Here is a 20471-nt window from a genome sequence, read left to right on the forward strand (position 1 = left end):
TGAGAAATTATTTTAAATGGAAGGTCACTGTCCTCTGGAACTCTCTGTAGGTGACTTGTCATCACCAGACAGTCGGAGGTCACTTGCCCAGCGGCTTGCTGTCCTTGGCCTGTGATATCACGGCCTGCCCTTCTGTGGCTGCTGGACCCCATATTACCCATGATGGCTTCCGCAGGAGGGAGGGGCTGGCTGCCTCTCTGGCTCAGACCCCATGGCATTGTGGGAAAGGGGTAGGGGAGCCTCAGTTTGCATCTGACCCTGGTTTCTGGCAGGGCCACCTGAGCTGCAGACAGCACACAGCCGACCCAGAGACAGGCGACCATCACACCCTAAGGTGGAGGCCACCAGGGGAGGCCCTGGGGAAGCTTCGGGGAGCTATGGGGACATCCAGCCAGTGGGCACAGAGTACGTGGAGGAGGTAAGCGAGACCTCTGGGACTCTGAATCTTTGTGGCAGAGCTCCCAGGGTCTGTTCAGATTTGGCCCATGGTGGTTCTGAGAACCGAGCTGCCAAACCAGCCTGTTCCCATGTCCACCTTCCACGCAACGAGTGGGACCAGGGGCCAGGGAAAGTCAGGCAGGGCACCAGGACACTCCCTTCCAGCACCACATGGCATGAGAGACCCACAGAGACGGGGACACCAGAGGCCAAGCCACGCTCATCTTAGATGGCGTCACACCTTGGCCAGCCTCCGGCCACCACACAGACACCCAGGGTGGGGAGACGCCGCACAGGCTTCTCCGTTCACAGCTGGCTCCATGGCTCCAGCCCCAGCAATGCCAGCGTGTCACTCATGTGGGTGTGTGCAGGGCTACCGATGGCAAGTCTCCTGTCCAGCGCAGTGCTCACCAGCTGGAGCCAGCTGTGGTGGCCTGCTGATTGAGGGCATTGACAGAAGTCATGGGGACCAAAGAAAGTACCTGGTAGCGGGCAAGGCATCATGGAATACGGGCTCCTGCACCCAGGGGCGGGGTTGGGAGGATGAGGGAAGCCACTTCTCTGGCATGACGCCACCCTGCCAGCCCCTCGAGGAGGCTCAGTGTCCTGATGTCTTGGTACCCAGCGTCCTTCAGGGCAGTGGGAGGCTGAGATGTGTTCTGTCCCAGGTGCGCAGCGATGAGGGCAAGGTGATCCGCTTCCGATGCAAGCTCTGCGAATGTAGCTTCAATGACCGCAACGCCAGAGACATGCACCTGACTGGACGCCGGCACCGGCTGCAGTACAGGGTTTGTCCAGCAGGGGCACCAGAGGCCAGCCAGGACCAGTGGGGGTGGGGCAGGGGGAGACGGACCGGTGCGGGCATAGGTGGGTAGACAGACACATTCGTGGCTTTGTTCCTCACTGGAGGTCACCCCAGTCCCCCAGCCCCCACCACGGGTCCTGCAGGAGACTCTGCAGACCTACAAAGCCCGGGACACACAAGAACCCCAGCCTTGCTTTGTGCTCAGCTGCTGCCCTTTCTCAGTGAGACAAGTGGGCTGAACTTGGACAAACAGAGCATGCCCAGTGGTGGCTGTCCCTGGAGAAGTGCACTCATGACCCCACCTGGTGTTTGGCCAGCTACACTCTGAGTGTCCCACAAGCAGCCGCATAGCAGACTTAGTCAAATAAAAAACAGTTCCAGTGCCTGAGTGGCACATTCCCCAGCCTGTGGACCGCGACGCTGCCTCCTGTCCCCTCGGACACCTCCCGCCACTGCCCCTGTGTGGGGCCTGGAGAGAGCCCGTAAGAACAGCTGTGGGGCTCCTCTGTGCCCAGGAGATGGCCACCCACCAGTCCTCTCCAGCATCACCATCTGTCTGGCTTTGCCTTTGCAGAAGAAAGTGGACCCCACACTTCCGGTGGCCGCCCGGCCCAGCGGCCCCATGCAGAGGGTGCTGGCCAAGCGGGTGCAGAGGCAGCGGCAGCTGGCACAAGCGCAGCTGGAGGAGGCACGACACTGGAGCGCCGAGCTGAGGTGGCCATGGCATCCCTTCCTGGCCTCCCCACAATGGCTGAACATATGACACCTGCTACCCTCCCTGTGTCCCATGACCACTGATGGCCACCACACCCTTTAATGCCCCCTGTCCCCTAACCCCTGATGCTCCCAGTGTCCCCTGACCCCTGATGCTCCCCGTGTCTCCTGACCCCTAATGCTTCCCATGTCCCCTGGCCTCTGGAGTCGCAGTGCCACCCTTTACACCCTCTCTGTGGTGACCTGTACCCTGGGGCTGGAGTGTGTCTGCTGGCTGCCTCAGGCCTCTGGTGACCACAGCCTGGTGTCCCCATCTGGTCCTCACAGGCAGCAAGAAGAGCACAGAAGGCAGCCTGAGGAGCCCCCACAGCCCCAGGTTGAGGAACAGCCACTCGGGTTACCCGCCTGGGCCCTGCCAGCTCCTACTGCCAGACCAGGGATGGCTAGCTCCCGGCGCCAGGTGGGTGCCGGGTGCTGGCATGTCATGGAGCACCTTCTCAGCCCCCACCAGGCTTTGGGGGCTCCTCAGAGAGCACAGGACCCCGAAGACCACCCAGTGTCGTAGGTCCAGCATGGCATGTCACATCTGCCAAACCTTAGGTAACATGCATGTCTGTCCCACATTGTGGGTCCCTCCAAGTAGGGACCTAAGGCTGGCCTCTTGCTTGGGGACATGCCCTTGTGTGGCTCTTAGCCTCTGTCCTGGAAATGGCCATGCAGAGCCCCGCCCCCCAGGCCCCCCTCCCCCGACCCACCCCCTCATGTGTTTTCCTGTGAGAGCTGCTCAGCCCCTGGCCACAGCCACCTCCCACCGGCAGCTTGCCTGGCTGTTCCACACACTCTGCAGTCCTTGCAGGGCTGGCTGTCTTGCCCCCAGCTCACCCTTGACGAGAACAGCTCTCTCCACAGTCAGGGCGCCGACCAGAGAGCAGCGACGACCGGCACGTCATGTGTAAGCATGCCTCCATCTACCCCACTGAGGAGGAGCTGCAGGCCATCCAGACGGCCGTGTCCCACACAGAGCGCGCCCTCAGACTGGTGTCAGACACACTGGCGGAGGAGAGCAGCCAGCATGGGTCAGTGCCACCCACAAGGTCAAAGCTCTGTCCCACCCCCTCTGTCTCAAATACTCCCAGGCTTGGTAACTCCCTGAAACAGGAGGATGGCTATGAGTGTGAAACTAGCTTAGCCTACAAGTGAGCCCTTGTTTCAGATATAGAGGTGATGAGTAAACAGACAGATTGGCAGGTGGGTAGACAGATACGTAGATCGATGGTAGATAGGTGCAGATGGACAGATGGATTGGTCATAGACAGGTAGGTGTCTGGCCTCTCCAGTGATGCGATTGCTTGTGTGGCCTGCAGGGTGGATATCAGAGATGGCGGGGTGTTTCCTTTCCCATCGGTGTCCCCTGCAGAGAGGCCAGGTCCCTGGAGCTCAGAAGTGCACCCCCTAGGGGCCCTCGCTGTCCCTCCCCGCTGACATGTTCTTGCCTGGCTGTCTCCACAGCACCCTGATGCCCCCGCCGCCACGGATGCTCAAGGGCGTGGTGCGGGTTGGCATCCTGGCCAAGGGCCTGGTCCTGCGTGGGGACCACAGTGTGCAGCTGACCCTGCTCTGCTCCAAGAAGCCCACCCACTCCTTGCTGCAGAGGATCAGGCAGGAGCTGCCCCGAGAGCTGTCAGTAAGCACTGGGATCTGAGTTCAAATCCCATATAAAAAGCCAGTCATAAGCCAGGTGTGGAGGTGCACGCCTGCAATCGCGGCCCTGGGGAGGTGGAGGCAGGCTCCCTGGGGCAGCCTGGCCAAGCAAGGAGTCAGGTGCCTGTGTGGACCCTGCTTAAAAAAGCAAGGTGAGGCTGGGTGTGGTGGCGCACGCCTTTAACCCCAGTGCTCTGGAGGCAGAGGCAGGCGGATCGTTGTAAGTCTAGGACAGCCAAGGCTACACAGAGAAACCATGTCTTGAAAAACCAAAAGAAAAAAAAAAAAAAAAAAAAAAAAGAAAAAGAAAAGAAAGAAAGAAAAGTGGAAAACCTGACTTCAGTCTCTGGCCCCAGCACACACAACAGAAAGGAATCAATCACGTGTGCACCTGTCATCCTGGAACTGAGACAGGAGGATGGCAAGATCTGGCCCGGGGTTGGCTCTGATGTGCAGGGCTCTGGACTCCATTCCCAGCACCAGTGTTCACACACGAGGGTGCATACACATGCACGCGCGCGCACACACACACACATACACACGAGCACACAAATTTGTATTCATGAGCTCACACACACACATATGCACATGCATATATGTGCATACATGCACACACACACAGGCACACACTTTCTGGACTTTGTACTCACAGGTGCCAAGTGGCACTTGACAGTTTTAATGTCCTTCCGTCTGACCACGGGGGTGACAGACATGCGAAAATGGCCATTTGTTTTCCATCCTTTTCTGTCTGGTGTTTTGTTCATCACCAGTTGCTTTTCTATTAAGTTGGCTTGTCTTATTGAGCAACATGTGCTCTTTACATATAGAGGCTCCTGGTGTTTTGTTCATCACCAGTTGCTTTTCTATTAAGTTGGCTTGTCTTATTGAGCAACGTGTGCTCTTTACATATAGAGGTTCCTGTGTTTTGTTCATCACCAGTTGCTTTTCTATTAAGTTGGCTTGTCTTATTGAGCAATGTGTGCTCTTTACATATAGAGGCTCCTCATGTATGCTCCTCTGGTGGGTCTTAAGTCACATAGAGGTCCCCAACACAGGATCTGGCCCCCTGGTAGCAGGCACATGAGGATGGATAGATGGTAAGAGTGCCAGCATGTCCCCTGCTCGTGTGCACTGGACTCGCAGCTGGAGCCATGTGGCTTTATGTCATGTTTATACCCAGATAGTGGCAGAAGACAAGTACAAGGTCTCATCTGACGGTGATGCCAACATCGTTATCTTGGCCTGTGTGGAGCCCGGGGTGAAGGTTACCGTGTCTGCCACCTCACCCCTGATGCGAGAAGAGCCCCCTGAGAAACAAGGTACACCCCAACTCCCTGTCCTGCGCCTCCAGGGCTCAGCAAATGCACCCTGCTCTGGGCAGAAAGCTGGCCTGTGGGTCACACGGGGTCACCCAGGGTCACAGGGTCTGGGGAAGCAGAGTTAACAGCGGCTATGTCAGCCACATGCCTGGAAAGTCCTCTCCCACTGAGCCACACTCCAGGCTGTGGAATTTAGGGACAGGTGTCTCTATGCAGCCAGGCCTCAGGGCCAAGACATCACCCACTTAGATGGCATTAGAAATATTGTAGGTGCTGGGCATGGCATCAGCCTGTGATCCCAGGGCTCAGGAGGCTGAGGGAGGTGGGTTGTGAGGTTGGGGCCAACATGGAGTGCAGGAGACTCTGTCTCAGTCAGGACACCCTGGGGGGCTGAGGCTCAGCAGGAAGGGACTTGGTCAAATCCTGTCCCTTTTAGGACTTCAAGACTCTCTGTCCGACCCAGAAGACATCCTGGACCGGGAGAGGTGCCTCGAGACCCTGGCAGCCCTTCGCCATGCTAAGTGGTTCCAGGTCAGGTCACGGGGTGGCCCAGAGTGGGGACAGTTGCCAGCCGTGGTCTACCCTAGAGTCCCACCAACCAACAGCATGTCTCCTCCCCAAGGCTCGAGCCAGTGGTCTGCAGCCATGCGTGATTGTCATCAGGGTTCTGCGGGAGCTATGCCGCTGCCTGCCCCCCTGGGGGGCTCTGCCTGCCTGGGTAAGGCTCCAGGCAACAGTGGAGAGCCACCAGTGGGGACCAGCCAGGTCTCTACTTGGCACCCGGAGTGGGTGGATGGAGCTTTAACAAGATGGGTGTCACCAGGACCCTCAGAAGATGCCTTAGTGACTGTCATGCTTGACTGTCACCTTAAATCCCCAACTGGGAGGGTGAAGTCCAGACCCTGTGCAGACGTCCCAAGGAAATGGGCTGTCGTCACAGTCACACAGACCTGCCCACATCAGAGTAAGGAGCCAGGGCATCCCCTTTGCTGGCTGCTCATGAACCTGACCTGTCCACAGACACCTACCCCAGCATGGCCTTGTTTATCGTCCTTGCCTCCATGCAAGCCAGTGCATGTCCCTTCATGCCCCCCCCCCATGTCACCTCCAGGCCATGGAGCTCCTGGTGCAGAAAGTTCTGAGCAGCGCGCCCCGGCCCCTGAGCCCGGGCGATGCCATGCGGCGGGTCCTGGAGTATGTGGCCACAGGCGCGCTCCTGACAGGTCAGTGACGGGGCAGAGGTCAGGAGGCTAGCACATGGGCAGCAGGGGCCACGGTCATCCACACACATGGCCCAAGAAGAAAGGGTCACCCCACACTGGGAGCGTGGTCCACAGCCTCCAGCGCAAAGGGGCAGAGGACAGCCACTGCCCTCTAGGGACACAACAGGCTGACAAAGCCAGGGCTGCCCCAATCATTACCCTGTGCCACTGCTGTCCACACCGTCCCCTGGCATCTGCCTAGCCCAAGTGCCTTTGAACCATGACTAGAATTCAAGGGAAGACAGACTACGATTACAGAGTGACACTGTGGCACTGGGCTGTGGCTTAGTGGGCAAAGTCCCACTTAGTGTTCCCATAGCCCCTGGGTCCCATCCCCAGCACTGCACAGTCCAGGCCTGGCGGCAAACACCTGCCAACTTAGCACCAGGGACGCTGAGGCAGGAGAGTCGGGAGTTCAGTGTCAGTCTCGGCTACATAAGGAGTTCATGGAGCAGAAGGTACCACAGTGGGCTGGAGAGATGTCTGCTCTTCCAGAGGTCCTGAGTTCAATTCCCAGGACCCACATGGTGGCTCACAATTATCTCTAATGAGATCTGATGCCCTATTCTGGCCTGCAGGTGTACATGCAGATAGAGCACTCATATACATAAAATAAAAATTTTAAATCTAAAAAAAAAAAAAAAAAAACCAGGCAGTGGTGGCACACGCCTTTAACCCTAGCTAGCACTCAGTAGGCAGAGTCAGGCAGATCTTTGTGTGTTCCAGATTAGCCTGGTCTACAGAGCATATTCCAAGACAGCCAGGGATACACGGAGAAACTCTGTCTCAAAAAAGAAAAGATGCCACAGTGCTCTCCCTTGAGGGGCAATGGGCCCTAGAAAGGTGTCCACATAGGGCTCCAGGAGACAAGGGTGACTCTGAATGGAGATAGAGGGTCAAAGGTCAGGCCTGTCACCTGGGCTTTTTCTGTAATCACACATGTGCAAATACAAATACAAAGGTGCCACAGCATACTCATGCTGGGCCCCCTGACATGGCCTGTGGGTCAGTGTGCTGCAGACGCAGCACAGATCAAGTGTGCAGCCACCCGCTATGGTGTTGTGGCCCATTGTGTGCCACTAGTTCCTCATAGGGGTGTCCACCCTCTCCTGGCTCAGATGGCCCAGGGCTACAGGACCCCTGTGAGAAAGGCCCCCAGGATGCCCTGGAGCCCATGACCCCACAGCAGCGAGAGGACCTGACAGCCAGTGCGCAGGTACGTGGGCCCCATCCCCCTCCCACAGTCCGGACACAGGAGTCAGACTGGGAATTGGAGAGGGCAGCACTAACTGGCCTGGGCCTCATGAGACCACAGTGCTTGCCTGTCATACCCAGAGCCCTGGGCTCTGTCCCCAGCAGTGGAGAGTGGAGGCAGGAGAAAGTTCAAGGCTATCCTTGGCTATATCGAGAGTTTGAGTCTAGCCTGGGCTACATGAGCTCCAGTCTTAAAAGAAGTTCCCAGCCACACGGACCAAGTCCCACACATTGCCACTTTCATGGGAGGAATTTAGGGTCCCTCTTGACAGGAAGCAAAAGTGGGGTCCCAAGGGCTCCAGGCCAACCTGTGCCATCAGCCAGGGACATTTCCCAGGGCCGCCCGCACGCCTGGCACCAGAAACTAACAAGCAACAGAGCAGGCCAGTTCCCTGGCCCCTGGGGACCACAGGTCTGGCTAGCACCCCCTGACCCGACCCACTGTCCGCAGCATGCCCTGCGCCTTGTGGCCTTCCGGCAGATCCACAAGGTCCTTCATATGGAACAGTTACCTCCACGGACCAGATTCGGGGCCCGGGCCCGGAAGAGGATGAGGGAGGCTAGTCAGGCCCTGGAGGGCACAGGGGAGAGGAAGCGGGCCCGGTAGGGCACAGCGGGACTGCCAGGAGCCAGCTATCACCACCGGCCTACACATCCCATACCTGAACAGGCATGGGCTCTCCAGCTGCTGGCTCCTCCACATGTGGGACATCTTTGCCATTGTGTCTATAGGTTTATTCACAATGCTGTGGGGACTCCCCTGAGGTGACCCCCCCCCATGCCCATGGCTCTGCCATCCCTGCCCCCAAGCCAGGTAGCAGTGACCTCCACTCCTTGGTACTAATTGTAATTTGAAACTCCCCTGATGTCAGAAAAAGCGAGTGGGATCCAGAGCGTTTACTTGAGATAGCAGAACAGGTGGCCTAGAAGATTCTAGAAGCCACAGAGTGTGCATAGAGGAGCATAGAGCACAGAATGGGATATCTCAGACCCCAAATCCAGCACAGACCCCTTACCGTACCCCAGCGGTGAGGACAGATGGGGCTCCTGGGACATGGTCAGCCCACAGCCCGCTGAGTGCCCTCCACAGATGGCCCACTCCACCCCACAGCATCCTGTGGACCTCTAGGCGTGGCACAGCTCTGTCCCACTAGGCCACCTTTGGACCCCCTGGTACGACCCTCAGGCTTTAACCCTGCTCCATTCTGCCCGAGGCTTTTAAAGACCAGCCCAACATGGTGCAATGCCTGGAGTCTGTAGAATCATCCAGATTTGGCCGGGGTGAGGAATAAAGCAGATCTGCCGGTGTGCGGTGTGGCCTTCATGTACTTCACTCTGGGGAGGGAGGGGTGATGATGCCCACCAGCCCTCAGCTATCCCCCGCCAGGCTGCGTCGTGAGTGTGAGCGGAGCCCTGTGGCTGCCCCTGCATCCTAGCTGCTGCATCCCAGCCCCCAGGTCAGTCGGCTAGGGGTTCCTGTGGGAGTGTGGCCCGAACACAGGGAGACGCACAGGCCCCAGACCTGCCTCCCAGTTTTCCTCTCTTCTTCGTAGGCCCCCCTCGCCCCCACTCCCAGTGAAACCCGGAATCTAAGCACGAGCATGGCCTCTATCAGAGCCGCCCTCCCCCGGTTCACCCACCCTCTCCCCGCTGGGGCGGAGACCAGCGCCCTCCCTCCCTGCTTGCTCCTAACCCCCCCCCTCCGCTTCCCGCTGCCTGCCGCCCACCCATGTGGAGCTGGACACTGTGGCCACCAGGGACAGGAGACGTCAGCTTGACGCAGGGTCTATCCGGGCTAGGCATACATGGGTAACCAAACTAGAAAGCTCTTCTTGGCAGAGCCCGTGTCTCTGTGGCTGGTTATAGGGGACAGTGCTTCACAGTTGGGGAGCTTACGGGTGAAGTCCTTGGTGGCCCGGCTCAGTAACAGCGGGAAAGAGCCACTCCTGGCCCCTCTTGCACTCCACGCTCTGCACTGAACCCCTCCAAGTCCACCCGAGTCTCTCTAGGAAGGCGGATGAGTCCACACCAGGTGACAAAGAGTTAAGTAGGACCCGCCTAGCAACCCCAAACCACGGAGCTTCCGCTACGAGACAGCTAGACAGAGAAATCCAGCATTTGGTGAGCTCGGAGTTCAGTCCAGATGGAGTCCCGTCTGGGCCTCGCAGCTCACTGAAGCCTCAAAGAACCGCCGCAGTATTTGACCCTCCCGCCCCAAGTCCTGTTCTCACGGAGCAAGGGGACACCGTGCAGGTCAGCCGAGGCTAGGGCACAAGGCTGGACCCCAAGACAAGGCAGGAAACCAGCAGGACCGCCTGGGTGCAGAGGGCTGGACCAGGGCTGCGGATGCAGCAGAGCGTTGCTAAGAGACAAGGTGAGTGTGGGCGGATGACGCGAGTGTGTGGGCGGGGCCGCACCCCAGGCAGTACTGGTCGGGAAGACAGGAGCTGCTTGTGCAAGGTCACTGCTAACCACCGGAAAAGTGATGTCCACTGTGGCTCAGAAGTAAGAGGCAGCCAGAGGACCGGTGTTTCTCAGGAGGGAGACCGCAGCCCACCACCCCCAGCCCAGGCTCCCCCACCCCATGTTCACTGACATTTTGAAAATAAAATGTCATGTGATTGTCACTGGACAAGGAGACTTCAACAAGGGGCGAATGGACAACGCATGGTGTGGTCCAGCCACGTGCTGGAATATTATACACCCACGAAGGACATTTTGACTGCTGCTCCAAGGCAGGTGGCCCTTGAGGACACAAGGCCCAGTGACATGGGCCACACACGGGACACACGCCACAGGGTCTGAGTTAGACCCACAGAGACAGGATGGTATGGTGAGGACCCTGGGCAAGGCAGGGGATGAAGTTAGTGTGGGATAGGGACCGAGTCAGTTCGCTGCACCGTGAGTGAGCTCTGTGCTGAGGAGCCAAGACGAGGTAAAATGGTGCCTTTTATGTCATAGGCATTTTGTTAAAATTTTATCATGGAGCTGGGTGGTGGTGGTGCATGCCTTTAAAATCCCAGCATTTGGGAGGCAGAGGCAGGTAGATCTTTGAGTTTGTAGCCAGCCTGGGAGAGAGAAACAGAGAAAGAGACAGAGACAGAGACAGGCGGAGACAGAGACTCTATGTTAAAACAAACAAACAATTAGAAGGGTCTAGGTTTCCCTTATTAGTAAAAAAAAGAAAAAAGAAAATTCATAACCACAGATGGGCTGCTAAGTCTAATGACCACTAGCACTTTAAAATGTGCATCTTAGTGTGTGTGTGTGTGTGTGTGTGTGTGTGTGTGTGTGTGTATCAGAGACCAGCCCTGGTGAATGGGTCCTCTCCTGGCCGTGTTGAAGAGAACGCAGGCGGAGCAGTCTCTCCCTCTGGCCCTGTCTGTGTCCTACTTTACACACTCGGGAAGGGGTGGGCAATGAGCACATCCGACCCTTGCTTTTCTATGGCAGACATGACGTAAAGGCAGCTCCTAACGCCGGGTCCTTCTGTGCTCTGTGTAGTATGACCAGGCATCCTGGGCTACCTGGGCTACACAGTGAAATCCTGCCTCAAAACAAACAAGGAGGGGGGAGGGCCTGCCGCAACTGGGTCCCAAAGACAGAGAGAGTATTTTCTGGGCAGGAAGCCTCCCTCTCTGAGTCCAGGAGTCCCCACAGCCTGAGAAGCACCAAGCAAAGCTAAATTTAAACTCATGCTAATTGGGGCAGGCAGATCTGGCCAGGATGCAGGCTGGGAGGGAGCGGTCTCCATGGAAACCAAGATGCTTGGGTGTCCCCAGTGCCTTGACTGATGACAGCTCATCTCAGCCTCCATTTCCCCATCTGCAAAGTGGGCAGAAGGAATGCTCCCTGCACAGGGAAGCAACAGGCTGCTTGACCCCTCTGAAGGTTCTGGCTTTAAAACTCTTGGGAAGCCAGGCACACACCTTTAATCCCAGCACTGGGAGGCAGAGGCAGGTGGATCTCTCTGAGTTGAAGGCCAGCATGGTCTACAGAGCGAGTCTAGGATAGCCAAGGATACACAGAGAAACCGTGTCTCGAAAAATAAAAACCAACTAACCAACCAACCAAACAAACAAAAAAACCAAAAAGACAAGGCTGGCTCTAGCCAGGCAGTGGTGGCACACGCCTTTAATCCCAGCACTTGTAAGGCAGAGGCAGGTGGATCGATGTGAGTTCGAGGCCAGAAGACAGCCAAGGCTACACAGAGAAACCCTGTCTTGGAAAAACAAACAAACAAACAAAACAAACCACTGTTTGGAGCCCACCAGTGGTGGCACACATCTGTCATCCCAGCACTCAGATGCTGAGGCAGGAACACAAGTTCTAGGCTTAGCCTATGCTATGATGTCTTTTCTCCTTTCTTTCTTTCATTTTTTTCTTTTTCTTTTTTGGTTTTTCAAGACAGGTTCTTCTGTGTAGCCTTGCCTGTCCTGGACTCACTTTGTAGACCAGGCTGGCCTCAAACTCATAGAGATCCACCTGCATCTGCCTCCTGAGTGCTGGGATTAAAGGCGTGCGCCACCACTGCCCGGCTGTTTGGGCAATTTCCTTCTTCTGAGATAGTCTCATGTGGCCCAGGTCATCCCATTGCTGGGATGATTGACAGCCGCACATCACTACACCAAAAGTCCAGAAGGGACTGGACTGTGGTCGTCGGCAGTGGCAGACATCGGTGAGAACTTTCCAGCGGATTTCCTCTGCTCATGTTATGGCCTGGCGTGTCTACTGCAGCCTGCTGTGATGACTTACCAAGAAGATGGGTCCTTATCATCCCTGGAGAGATAGCAGTAGAGGCCACGATAAGGGAAGGCTAGACCCCAGGCGCCCTACACAGCACCTCGAAGACCAGAGTACACAAAGAGACGCTGTTTATGGTGCTTGTGTGCCTTCTGTACCCTGATCTTCTCATGCTCCTGCCTCAGCCTCCCCAAAAGCTTGAAATTGCAGGTGTGTGCCCCCCAATCCATAGGGACAGTGTCATTTTAACACATAACACTTCTCAAACTTTTTTGTTTTCCCTTACAGGACTTCAGGTCACCTAGGCTGGCCTCACGCTGACTATGTAGCTTAGGCTGGCCTTGCACTGGCTATGTAGCTGAGACTAGCCTCACACCGACTATGTAGCTGAGGCTAGCCTCTCACTGACTATGTAGCTGAGGCTAGCCTCTCACTGACTATGTAGCTTAGGCTAGCCTCACACTGACTATGTAGCTTAGGCTACCTTAACTCCTGGTCCCTCTGCCTCCACCTCTGCAGTGCTGGGATGACAGGCCTGTGACACTGCAGCGTGTCACCCACTGAGCTCCAGGCCCCACTTTGCTAACTGTAGGCATTGGAGTAAACATCTGTACAAAGTCCGTTTGGCAGAACAACAGTAGGAGGTCTCCCAGGCCCATGTCAGGGTCAATGAGGAACCAGTTGGTTACCACCTAACACTTGGGCCACTACTGCACCAGCGGGCGGCTGCCTGCAGCGTGGGTGGTGGGCGCTGCAGCAAGCTGGGTGACAGTGACAACAGGGAGGGAGGGAGCCTGCAGGCCAGTTCAGTGACTCAGACACCTAGTGTCTTCAGCAGTAGGGTCCCTGAAAAGCAGAAGTTCAGCCTGCATTTCTCTGGGCCTCCTTGGCCAACTCCTAAGTAGGTAGCCACACATGCTTGGGGACTTGTGATTAATGCTCAGTGGTTTCCGGGAGTGTCACATCGCTAGTGACAGGGCACCTCTGTCCAAATTTGTGCTTTACTGTGGAGTTCCTTCCCCCCCCCTTTTAAGTCATTAATTAATTAGGTTTTTTTCTTTTCCTCCTCCTCCTCCTCCTCCTTCTTCTTTCTTTTTTAGGCAGAGTCTCAGTATGTAGCCCAGGTTGGCCTTGAAACTCACAAAGATCCTCCTACCTTTGCCTCTCTGGTGCTGAAAGGATGTTCCAGTGCTCCTATGGCTGGCTGGCATTTTTTTTTAATGCGTGTGTGTGTGTGTGTGTGTGTGTGTGTGTGTCTGTCTGTCTGTCTGTCTGTCTGTCTGTCTCAGACTCACAGCGCAGCAGGAAGTGGAGGCCAAGGCTGAGGGCTAGGGCAGGCTCCAGGCCTTGTACACGGCTTGCCTTGATCGCTTCCTCAGACAGGGAGCTCCTTCCTACTCCTTGCACCTGCCAATGCTCGAGCTATTCTGTGCTCGCAGCTTTCCCAGGGTGGGCGACTGAAGGCCAGGACCCAGTGGGGACCCGAGAGCACCAGGCACTCAGCACCCAGTACCCAGCACCCCGTCCAACGGAGTGGGAGGCGAAGCGGGGAGGAGATGGCAGCTCGGCCCGCAGTGCGGCCGGCGCTAGGACCCGCAGGGGCTCCGAGACGGGTACCCTCCATCCTCACCCCAAAATGAGGAAGCAGAGCAAGTTGCTCCGAGTTGAGCCTCGGGACGCTCCACTCTCTGGCCCGGACCCTCCCGGGGTCGCGCCCTGAGCAGGTGAGCGCGTGCACGCGGGTGGAGAGGGGACGCCACTCCCGAAACGGTCCTGGACCCGGGGGCGTCGGGTGCAAATGGCTGGGTCTTTTTTTTCTGGGTGCGGCGTGCGCGTCTCTGAGTGCGCGCACTCCGGTGGTCACTGCAGGTCCCTGGTGCACCGCAGGCACGAGTACAGGTGCACGCGTCTCGGCGGCGCCCGTGTCGCACACACGCGGGTGGCTGGGTGGCACCTGTGCCCAGATGCACCTGCGCCTCTGCCTGCGCGCCGCTGCCGCGCAAAACCCCACAGAACCCGAGGCCAGGAGCGCACTTCCACCTTACCCGCTGCCAGGCACCAGCCAGGGCTCCCGGGGTAGTCACTGCCTTGCAGTGCCCGCACCGTGATGGGTTGGACCCTTCCAGATGTTTCCTTGGTGACCCCCTACTCACCCGAGCCTGGCGTCCCCAAGCTCCTCCCAGAGTCAGATTCCCAGGAATGACCTTGAGTCACGGCCCCTGCCCGTGGCCTAAGAAAGAGGAAGCCACAGAGCAGCTCCTCCCCACACACAGCCCTGGCTGCCTCCTGGGCCATCAGATTACTCCCCTCTTGCCCCTGGGCCTCAGTTTCCCTTCTAGAGCAATGGCAGGGCGAGGCTCCGGGGTCTCCTGGCTGGCCTTTGATGGCTGGGAGTCTAAGGACCTCCGTCGGGTAAAGATTACTTCCCTAAAGCCCAGGGCTAGAGGAGATGGCCACCTAAGCCACCGGAGGGATGATTGAGGGCTGGGGGGCGGGGGGGGGGAGGCGCGTGCGCGTGGTGGTGGGGGGCGGGGCGCTCGTTGCCCCCTGGCTTCTGCCTCCACCAGCCGGACCCAGAGGAAGGGACTGGGCCCCGGGGGACACCCCCAGCATGACACTGCCTCCTCTACAGGTGAGCCCTCGATTCCTCCGAGCCTGGCACCCCACACCTGCTGCAGCTAGGATGCCAACTGTGAGTGTGGGGCCCTGTCACTAGACTATCTTCAACTGTCCCCCCGGCCCCCCAACCTCCCCTAACCCCCCAGACCTGGCCAGCCTGGCCACCTGTGACTTCCTCTCTGACTGTTTCACTTCTACTCTCCCTTTCTTTTCTCTCTGTATTAGGATTTTATTCTTTATTTTATCTCACTTTTGGGACAGGGTCTCACTATGTAGCTATGCCTGGCTTTATTTTTCAGTTTTTGAGAAGATCTCATGGATCATGTAGCCCAGGCTAGCCTTTAGCTGGTCTGGAATCCTCCTGCCTCGGCAGCCTAGGTGCTCGGCGACAGGCCTGTGTCTTCATTATCTCCTGTCCTGTCTTGTCCCCCACCAGCCTCTAGTTTTCCTCAGGTCTCCCTGTCCCTCCAATGCCCACTTGTCCCTGCCTTCCCTCACATCCCCCTGCCTCTGTCTCCTCCCCAGCGGCGCTGGGCCCCCGGGACTCAATGTATGACCAAGTGTGAGAACTCCCGCCCCAAGCCGGGTGAGCTGGCCTTCCGCAAGGGCGACATGGTGACCATCTTGGAGGCCTGTGAGGTGAGGAGGGAAGGTAAAGGGTGGGTGGGGTGCACTTAGGGGCACCAGGGCAGGCAATCACCTGTTCCTCTATGCCCCCCATCCCTCCCTGTGTAGGACAAAAGCTGGTACCGTGCCAGGCACCACAGCAGTGGGCAGGAAGGGCTGCTGGCTGCTGCTGCCCTGCGGCAGCGAGAGGCCCTCTCCACAGACCCCAAGCTCAGCCTCATGCCGTGAGTGGCAGTGCCTCGCTGGGGCGGGTGGGTGGCTTCAGGGTCCCAGCAGCCCTCCCCAGACACAGTGTTCTCTCTGCTCTGTGTCCCCACAGATGGTTTCACGGCAAGATCTCCGGACAGGAAGCTGTGCAGCAGTTGCAGCCACCTGAAGATGGTCTGTTTCTTGTGCGGGAGTCGGCACGGCACCCCGGAGACTATGTCCTGTGTGTCAGTTTTGGCCGTGATGTCATCCACTACCGCGTTCTGCATCGGGACGGGCACCTCACCATCGACGAGGCCGTGTGCTTCTGTAATCTGATGGACATGGTGGAGGTGACCTGTGGGGCAAGACTGGGGCAGGAGGGCTGGAAAGACGAGGGCAGGTCCCTGGCAGCTGTCACCTTCTGTCTCTAGAGCTGGGGCCACCTCTCCGGGGAGCCCCATGTTGATACCAACCACCCCTCCCCTCCCATTCTTCACCCCCACTGTTGCCATGGAAACTGGCTCACCTTGGCCTGGCACCTGGGGCGGGGGTTGGGGGGAGTGGGGGTTCTGCCTACCTCACTGAGGAGATTGCGGGGAGGGGGAGGGAAAGCAGAGGTCCTGAGAGCCAGAGGCTTACACTGCTGCCCCCACAGCATTACACCAAGGACAAGGGGGCCATCTGCACCAAGTTGGTGAAGCCAAAGAGGAAACAGGGTGCGAAGTCGGCAGAGGAGGAGCTTGCAAAGGGTATGATAGCCACCCCAGGGATGGGAACATCTTGATACACACCAGGCAGCCTCAGCCTCAAACTCCACCTCCCACTCCTCAGCCTCCCACCTCCCAGTCTCCACCTTTCAGTCTCCCACCCCCAGTTTCCCACCTCTCACTCCCCCAGCCTCCCACCTCCTACCTCCCACACCCACAGCCTCCCACCTCTCACCCCCCCAGCCTCCCACTTCTCACCCCCACAGCCTCTCACCCCCCAGCCTCCCACCTCCCACCCCCCAGCCTCCCACCTCTCACCCCCCCCAGCCTCCCACCTCTCACCCCCCCAGCCTCCCACCTTCTACCCCCCCAGCCTCCCACCTCTCACCCCCCCCAGCCTCCCACCTCTCACCCCCCCAGCCTCCCACCTCTCACCCCCCAGCCTCCAACCTCTCACTGCCCCAGCCTCCCACCTCCCACCCCCCCCAGCCTCCCACCTCCCACCCTCCCTCCAGCCTCCCACCTCCCACCCTCAATCTCTCACCCTCAGACCCCCAGCCTTTGCTTGGCTAAGCCCCTGAGTCTTTCAAGGCTGACTGTCAACATGTCCCCTGTAGGGTCTAGAGTCCCAGAAAAAAAGCCCCAGGTGGAGAGAGGTGCCTGTCCTGCTTGACTCTTTAGAGCCAGGGATTAGAGGGTTTTGTGGGGAAGGGGAGGGTTTTCAGTGGCAACTGTCAGGCTGCAGGGAGACTTCAGCCCTGGAACATTCCAGACCCTCCCAGAGGTCTGGAGGAGCACATTGGAGGGCATACTCTGTCCCTAGAAGGAGATCCTGGGGCCACAGCTGAAGTCTGGGGATACCCTGAGGTTTTCAGGATTGCAGTTGGTACCAGGAATGGGGCGCCCCCCTTACAACCTTGGAGTAGCCGCTGGGGCAGGCACATGCACAGGTGTGCACAGCTGGTGGGATGTCAGCTCGGCACCAATGGGCGCAAGCTGAGCGTGAAGGGCTCTGCCCCCTTCTCGCCCTCTGACCCTGCAGCTGGCTGGCTACTTGACCTGCAGCACCTGACGCTGGGAGCACAGATCGGAGAGGGGGAGTTTGGAGGTGAGTTCAGGGCACAGAAGGCAGTTCGAAGAACTGTCTCTTCTAGCTGGACAGCAAAGGACAGGTGTGGGCTGCCAGGTGCCTGGGAAACAGCCCCACCCTCACCTCCTAGGATCCTCTGTGGGAGTTTCTTTGGGGCTTAGGCCAGAGCACAGTAAACTGCTCTCACGCCAGCCTGTCTACCCCAAGCAGCTGGAAATTATGCAAATACGGGCATCACCTGTGAGCTTTATTACGGAACAGAAATTTGAATTCTGAATAATGGGACAGCAGTCATATTTGCATTAATTACTTATTTCTCTTTTTGGGGCCTGGGGATGGAACAAAGCCTCCAGAGTGTAGATCCAACACTATACCCAGGCCACGCCCCTCCAGCCCCTCCCTGGGAGATTCTAGACAGGGCTGTCAGCGAGTCTTGCTGGCAGGGGTCCTGAGCAGCATGACCCCACCCTCCACAGCTGTCCTGCAGGGGGAGTACCTGGGCCAGAAGGTGGCCGTCAAGAATATCAAGTGTGACGTCACAGCCCAGGCCTTCCTGGATGAGACGGCTGTGATGACGTGAGTGGCTGGCTGACACTAGGGCTGGGGTCCCAAGTACATACTCACTTCATGTCTCCCTTTCTGCAACTCTCCCCCCCACCACACTGCCCCCCGCCCCACCCCAGGAAGCTGCAACACAGGAACCTAGTACGACTCCTAGGCGTGATCCTGCATCATGGCTTGTACATTGTAATGGAGCACGTGAGCAAGGTGTGCGGGGTGGCCGATGGGTGGGCAGGCAGGGGTGGCCCAACAGCCTGGAGACCCCCAGGTCCCTCCCCCCAAACAGGGCAACCTGGTGAACTTCCTGCGCACTCGGGGCCGCGCGCTCGTGAGTACCTCTCAGCTCCTGCAGTTCTCTCTGTAAGTGACATTCCTTCCGGAAAGGTAGGTCCCCAACGCTGAAGGGGAAACTGAGGCCTGACTGCAGGGTGACCTGGTTGTCCGGTCCGCAGGCACGTTGCCGAGGGAATGGAATATCTGGAAAGCAAGAAGCTGGTGCACCGGGACCTGGCCGCTCGCAACATCCTCGTCTCTGAGGACCTGGTAGCCAAGGTCAGTGACTTTGGCCTCGCCAAGGCTGAGCGGAAAGGGCTGGACTCAAGCCGGCTGCCAGTCAAGTGGACGGCACCTGAGGCTCTGAAGAACGCGGTGAGCATCCCTCCGCCCTGTCTCTGGGGTTCTGGGGTTCCTCAGCGGGAGCCTGATGTCCTGACTATGCTGTGTGACCCTGTGCTTTCCTACCTTCCTGGGAGATTGGGAGCCTGTCCTGCCTAGTTAGCGCTTCCCTCAGCTTCACTTTTGCCCTCTAAGGCAGGCACTGGCTCAGGATGGCTTGTGTCCAGGGAGGTCACAGCGACCCTCCTCATCCTGACCTCTGCCCCAACAGCGGTTCTCCAGCAAGTCGGATGTGTGGAGTTTCGGGGTGCTGCTGTGGGAAGTCTTCTCATATGGAAGAGCCCCGTACCCGAAGATGGTGAGCAGTGCCCTGGGGAGGGGCAGCCTGTGCTGCCGACTGCCCCCCCCCCACCCATGCTACATGCTGTGTGTCTGCAGTCGCTAAAGGAGGTTTCAGAGGCCGTGGAGCAGGGCTACCGCATGGGGCCCCCAGATGGCTGCCCAGGTGCGGTGCACACTCTCATGGGCAGCTGCTGGGAGGCAGAGCCTGCACGTCGACCTCCCTTCCGCAAGATAGCTGAGAAGCTCAGCCGAGAGCTCCGCAGTGTGGGTGTTCCGGCTCCCATCGGGGGACAAGAGGCTGAGGGCTCGGCTCCCCCACGGAGCCATGAAACCTGACCCCTGAAGTGGGGGGCAAGAGGACATGAACAGGGGTGCAGAGTCGCAGGGACAGGATGGGCCAGTGCACAGGTTCCGCTGCCCCTCAAATCCCCAGACCTAGTATACCCCATAAAGAGCAATTGGAAGGACTCTATATACTGTGTCTCTGTGCCACCCATGTATGTGTCCTCTATCCACTACCTTGCACAGCCAGCTCCCTGCACGCAGCTGTAGTGACTGTAGTGACTGTGCCCTGCACCCAGGAACCTCTGAGCCCACCTGACTATGGATACCTGCGGTGTTGCTCAAAGTCCCTGCCCACACTTCCTGCATGGGCAAACTACAGGCCTGTCCTTGCCTGCAGCGCCTGCCTCACCAGTCTGAGGGGGCACGGGCCCTGGGGAACAGCCAAGCTGGGGACCCACTTGCCATCAGCCCCTGGGGCCCGCCTCCCATACATCTGTGCCACCTGCTGGGGCGGGAGCCTGAGTAAGAAAACCAGCCTAGGACCCCCCCCCCACCTGTGAGGGGCGCCAAGCCGGGACACTCAGATCATGTCCCATCTCAGTGTAGAGGATGTCTGTGTCTCACAAGGGACAGAGGTGCCAGGATGGACTTTTGCCCTAGGAGGAAGTGGCAGGGCACAGAGGGAACCAGCTTTTCTGAGTCCCAGGCCAAGGTGGTTTTCTCCATAAAACCCGGGACACCAACATAGAGCCAAGCTGGGGGGGGGGGGAGGGGCAAAGCTGACAATGACAGCCCTGAGAATGTGGTGCCACCTGCCACCCAGACCCATCCCGGACACACCCAGCCACCCACGAGCCCATCACCCATCTCTCTGCAATCTGATACTCATGCACCCTCCAATCACTGGCACCTCCATCTACCCATCCAGACAGACAGCCATCCAGACAGACAGCCATCTTATTGCCCACCCGCCCACCTCCCCTAATCATCTATGCATTGCTCACCCACCCATCCACCCCTCCTCCATCCACCCAACAGCACACCTACTCGCTCACCCACCCATCCACCTCCCTCCCCTGCCCCCCTCCTGCCCACCTACAGGTGTAGCACTGGACCACACTGGGTGCTGGGACCAAGCCGTGAAGGAGACACAGTTCCTCTTGAATTCAGTGGTAATCTTCATGAAGATGCAGGGAGCAC

At 58.2% G+C, this 20471-nt stretch overlaps 2 protein-coding genes across 2 annotated transcripts in view; both read left to right on the forward strand.

The window, feature by feature from the left end:
• The window catches only part of Zfr2 (zinc finger RNA binding protein 2), a 31512-nt gene extending 17168 nt beyond the window's left edge, over positions 1-14344 (forward strand). Inside the window, 14 exon segments of the mRNA XM_051172724.1 lie at positions 273-418; positions 1107-1226; positions 1818-1957; positions 2285-2417; positions 2867-3033; positions 3467-3641; positions 4839-4977; positions 5414-5508; positions 5600-5695; positions 6089-6200; positions 7358-7455; positions 7945-8196; positions 13676-13849; positions 13961-14344. Coding sequence (XP_051028681.1) covers positions 273-418; positions 1107-1226; positions 1818-1957; positions 2285-2417; positions 2867-3033; positions 3467-3641; positions 4839-4977; positions 5414-5508; positions 5600-5695; positions 6089-6200; positions 7358-7455; positions 7945-8196; positions 13676-13849; positions 13961-14344 — 2231 coding nt within the window.
• On the forward strand, positions 14186-19458 carry Matk (megakaryocyte-associated tyrosine kinase). The gene is made up of 13 exons (XM_051139759.1): positions 14186-14648; positions 14869-14928; positions 15381-15494; positions 15591-15706; positions 15802-16021; positions 16327-16420; positions 17421-17486; positions 17945-18044; positions 18152-18236; positions 18316-18389; positions 18482-18677; positions 18916-19002; positions 19083-19458. The coding sequence occupies exons 1-13, from the start codon at positions 14436-14438 to the stop codon at positions 19320-19322; spliced, it is 1665 nt and encodes a 554-aa protein (XP_050995716.1). The 5' UTR covers positions 14186-14435; the 3' UTR covers positions 19323-19458.
• The last annotated feature ends 1013 nt before the right edge of the window (positions 19459-20471 follow it).

This window comes from Acomys russatus, chromosome 31 (genome assembly GCF_903995435.1).
Source record: "Acomys russatus chromosome 31, mAcoRus1.1, whole genome shotgun sequence".
NCBI classification, from domain to species: domain Eukaryota; kingdom Metazoa; phylum Chordata; class Mammalia; order Rodentia; family Muridae; genus Acomys; species Acomys russatus.

Excerpts from the sequence above, each read along its gene's own strand:
- Matk (XM_051139759.1), top strand. The coding sequence starts at position 14,436 with ATGACCTTGAGTCACGGCCCCTGCCCGTGGCCTAAGAAAGAGGAAGCC. Across the intron at positions 18,045-18,151 it reads GATGAGACGGCTGTGATGAC|GAAGCTGCAACACAGGAACC; the intron begins GTGAGTGGCTGG and ends GCCCCACCCCAG. Across the intron at positions 19,003-19,082 it reads GAGCCCCGTACCCGAAGATG|TCGCTAAAGGAGGTTTCAGA; the intron begins GTGAGCAGTGCC and ends GTGTGTCTGCAG.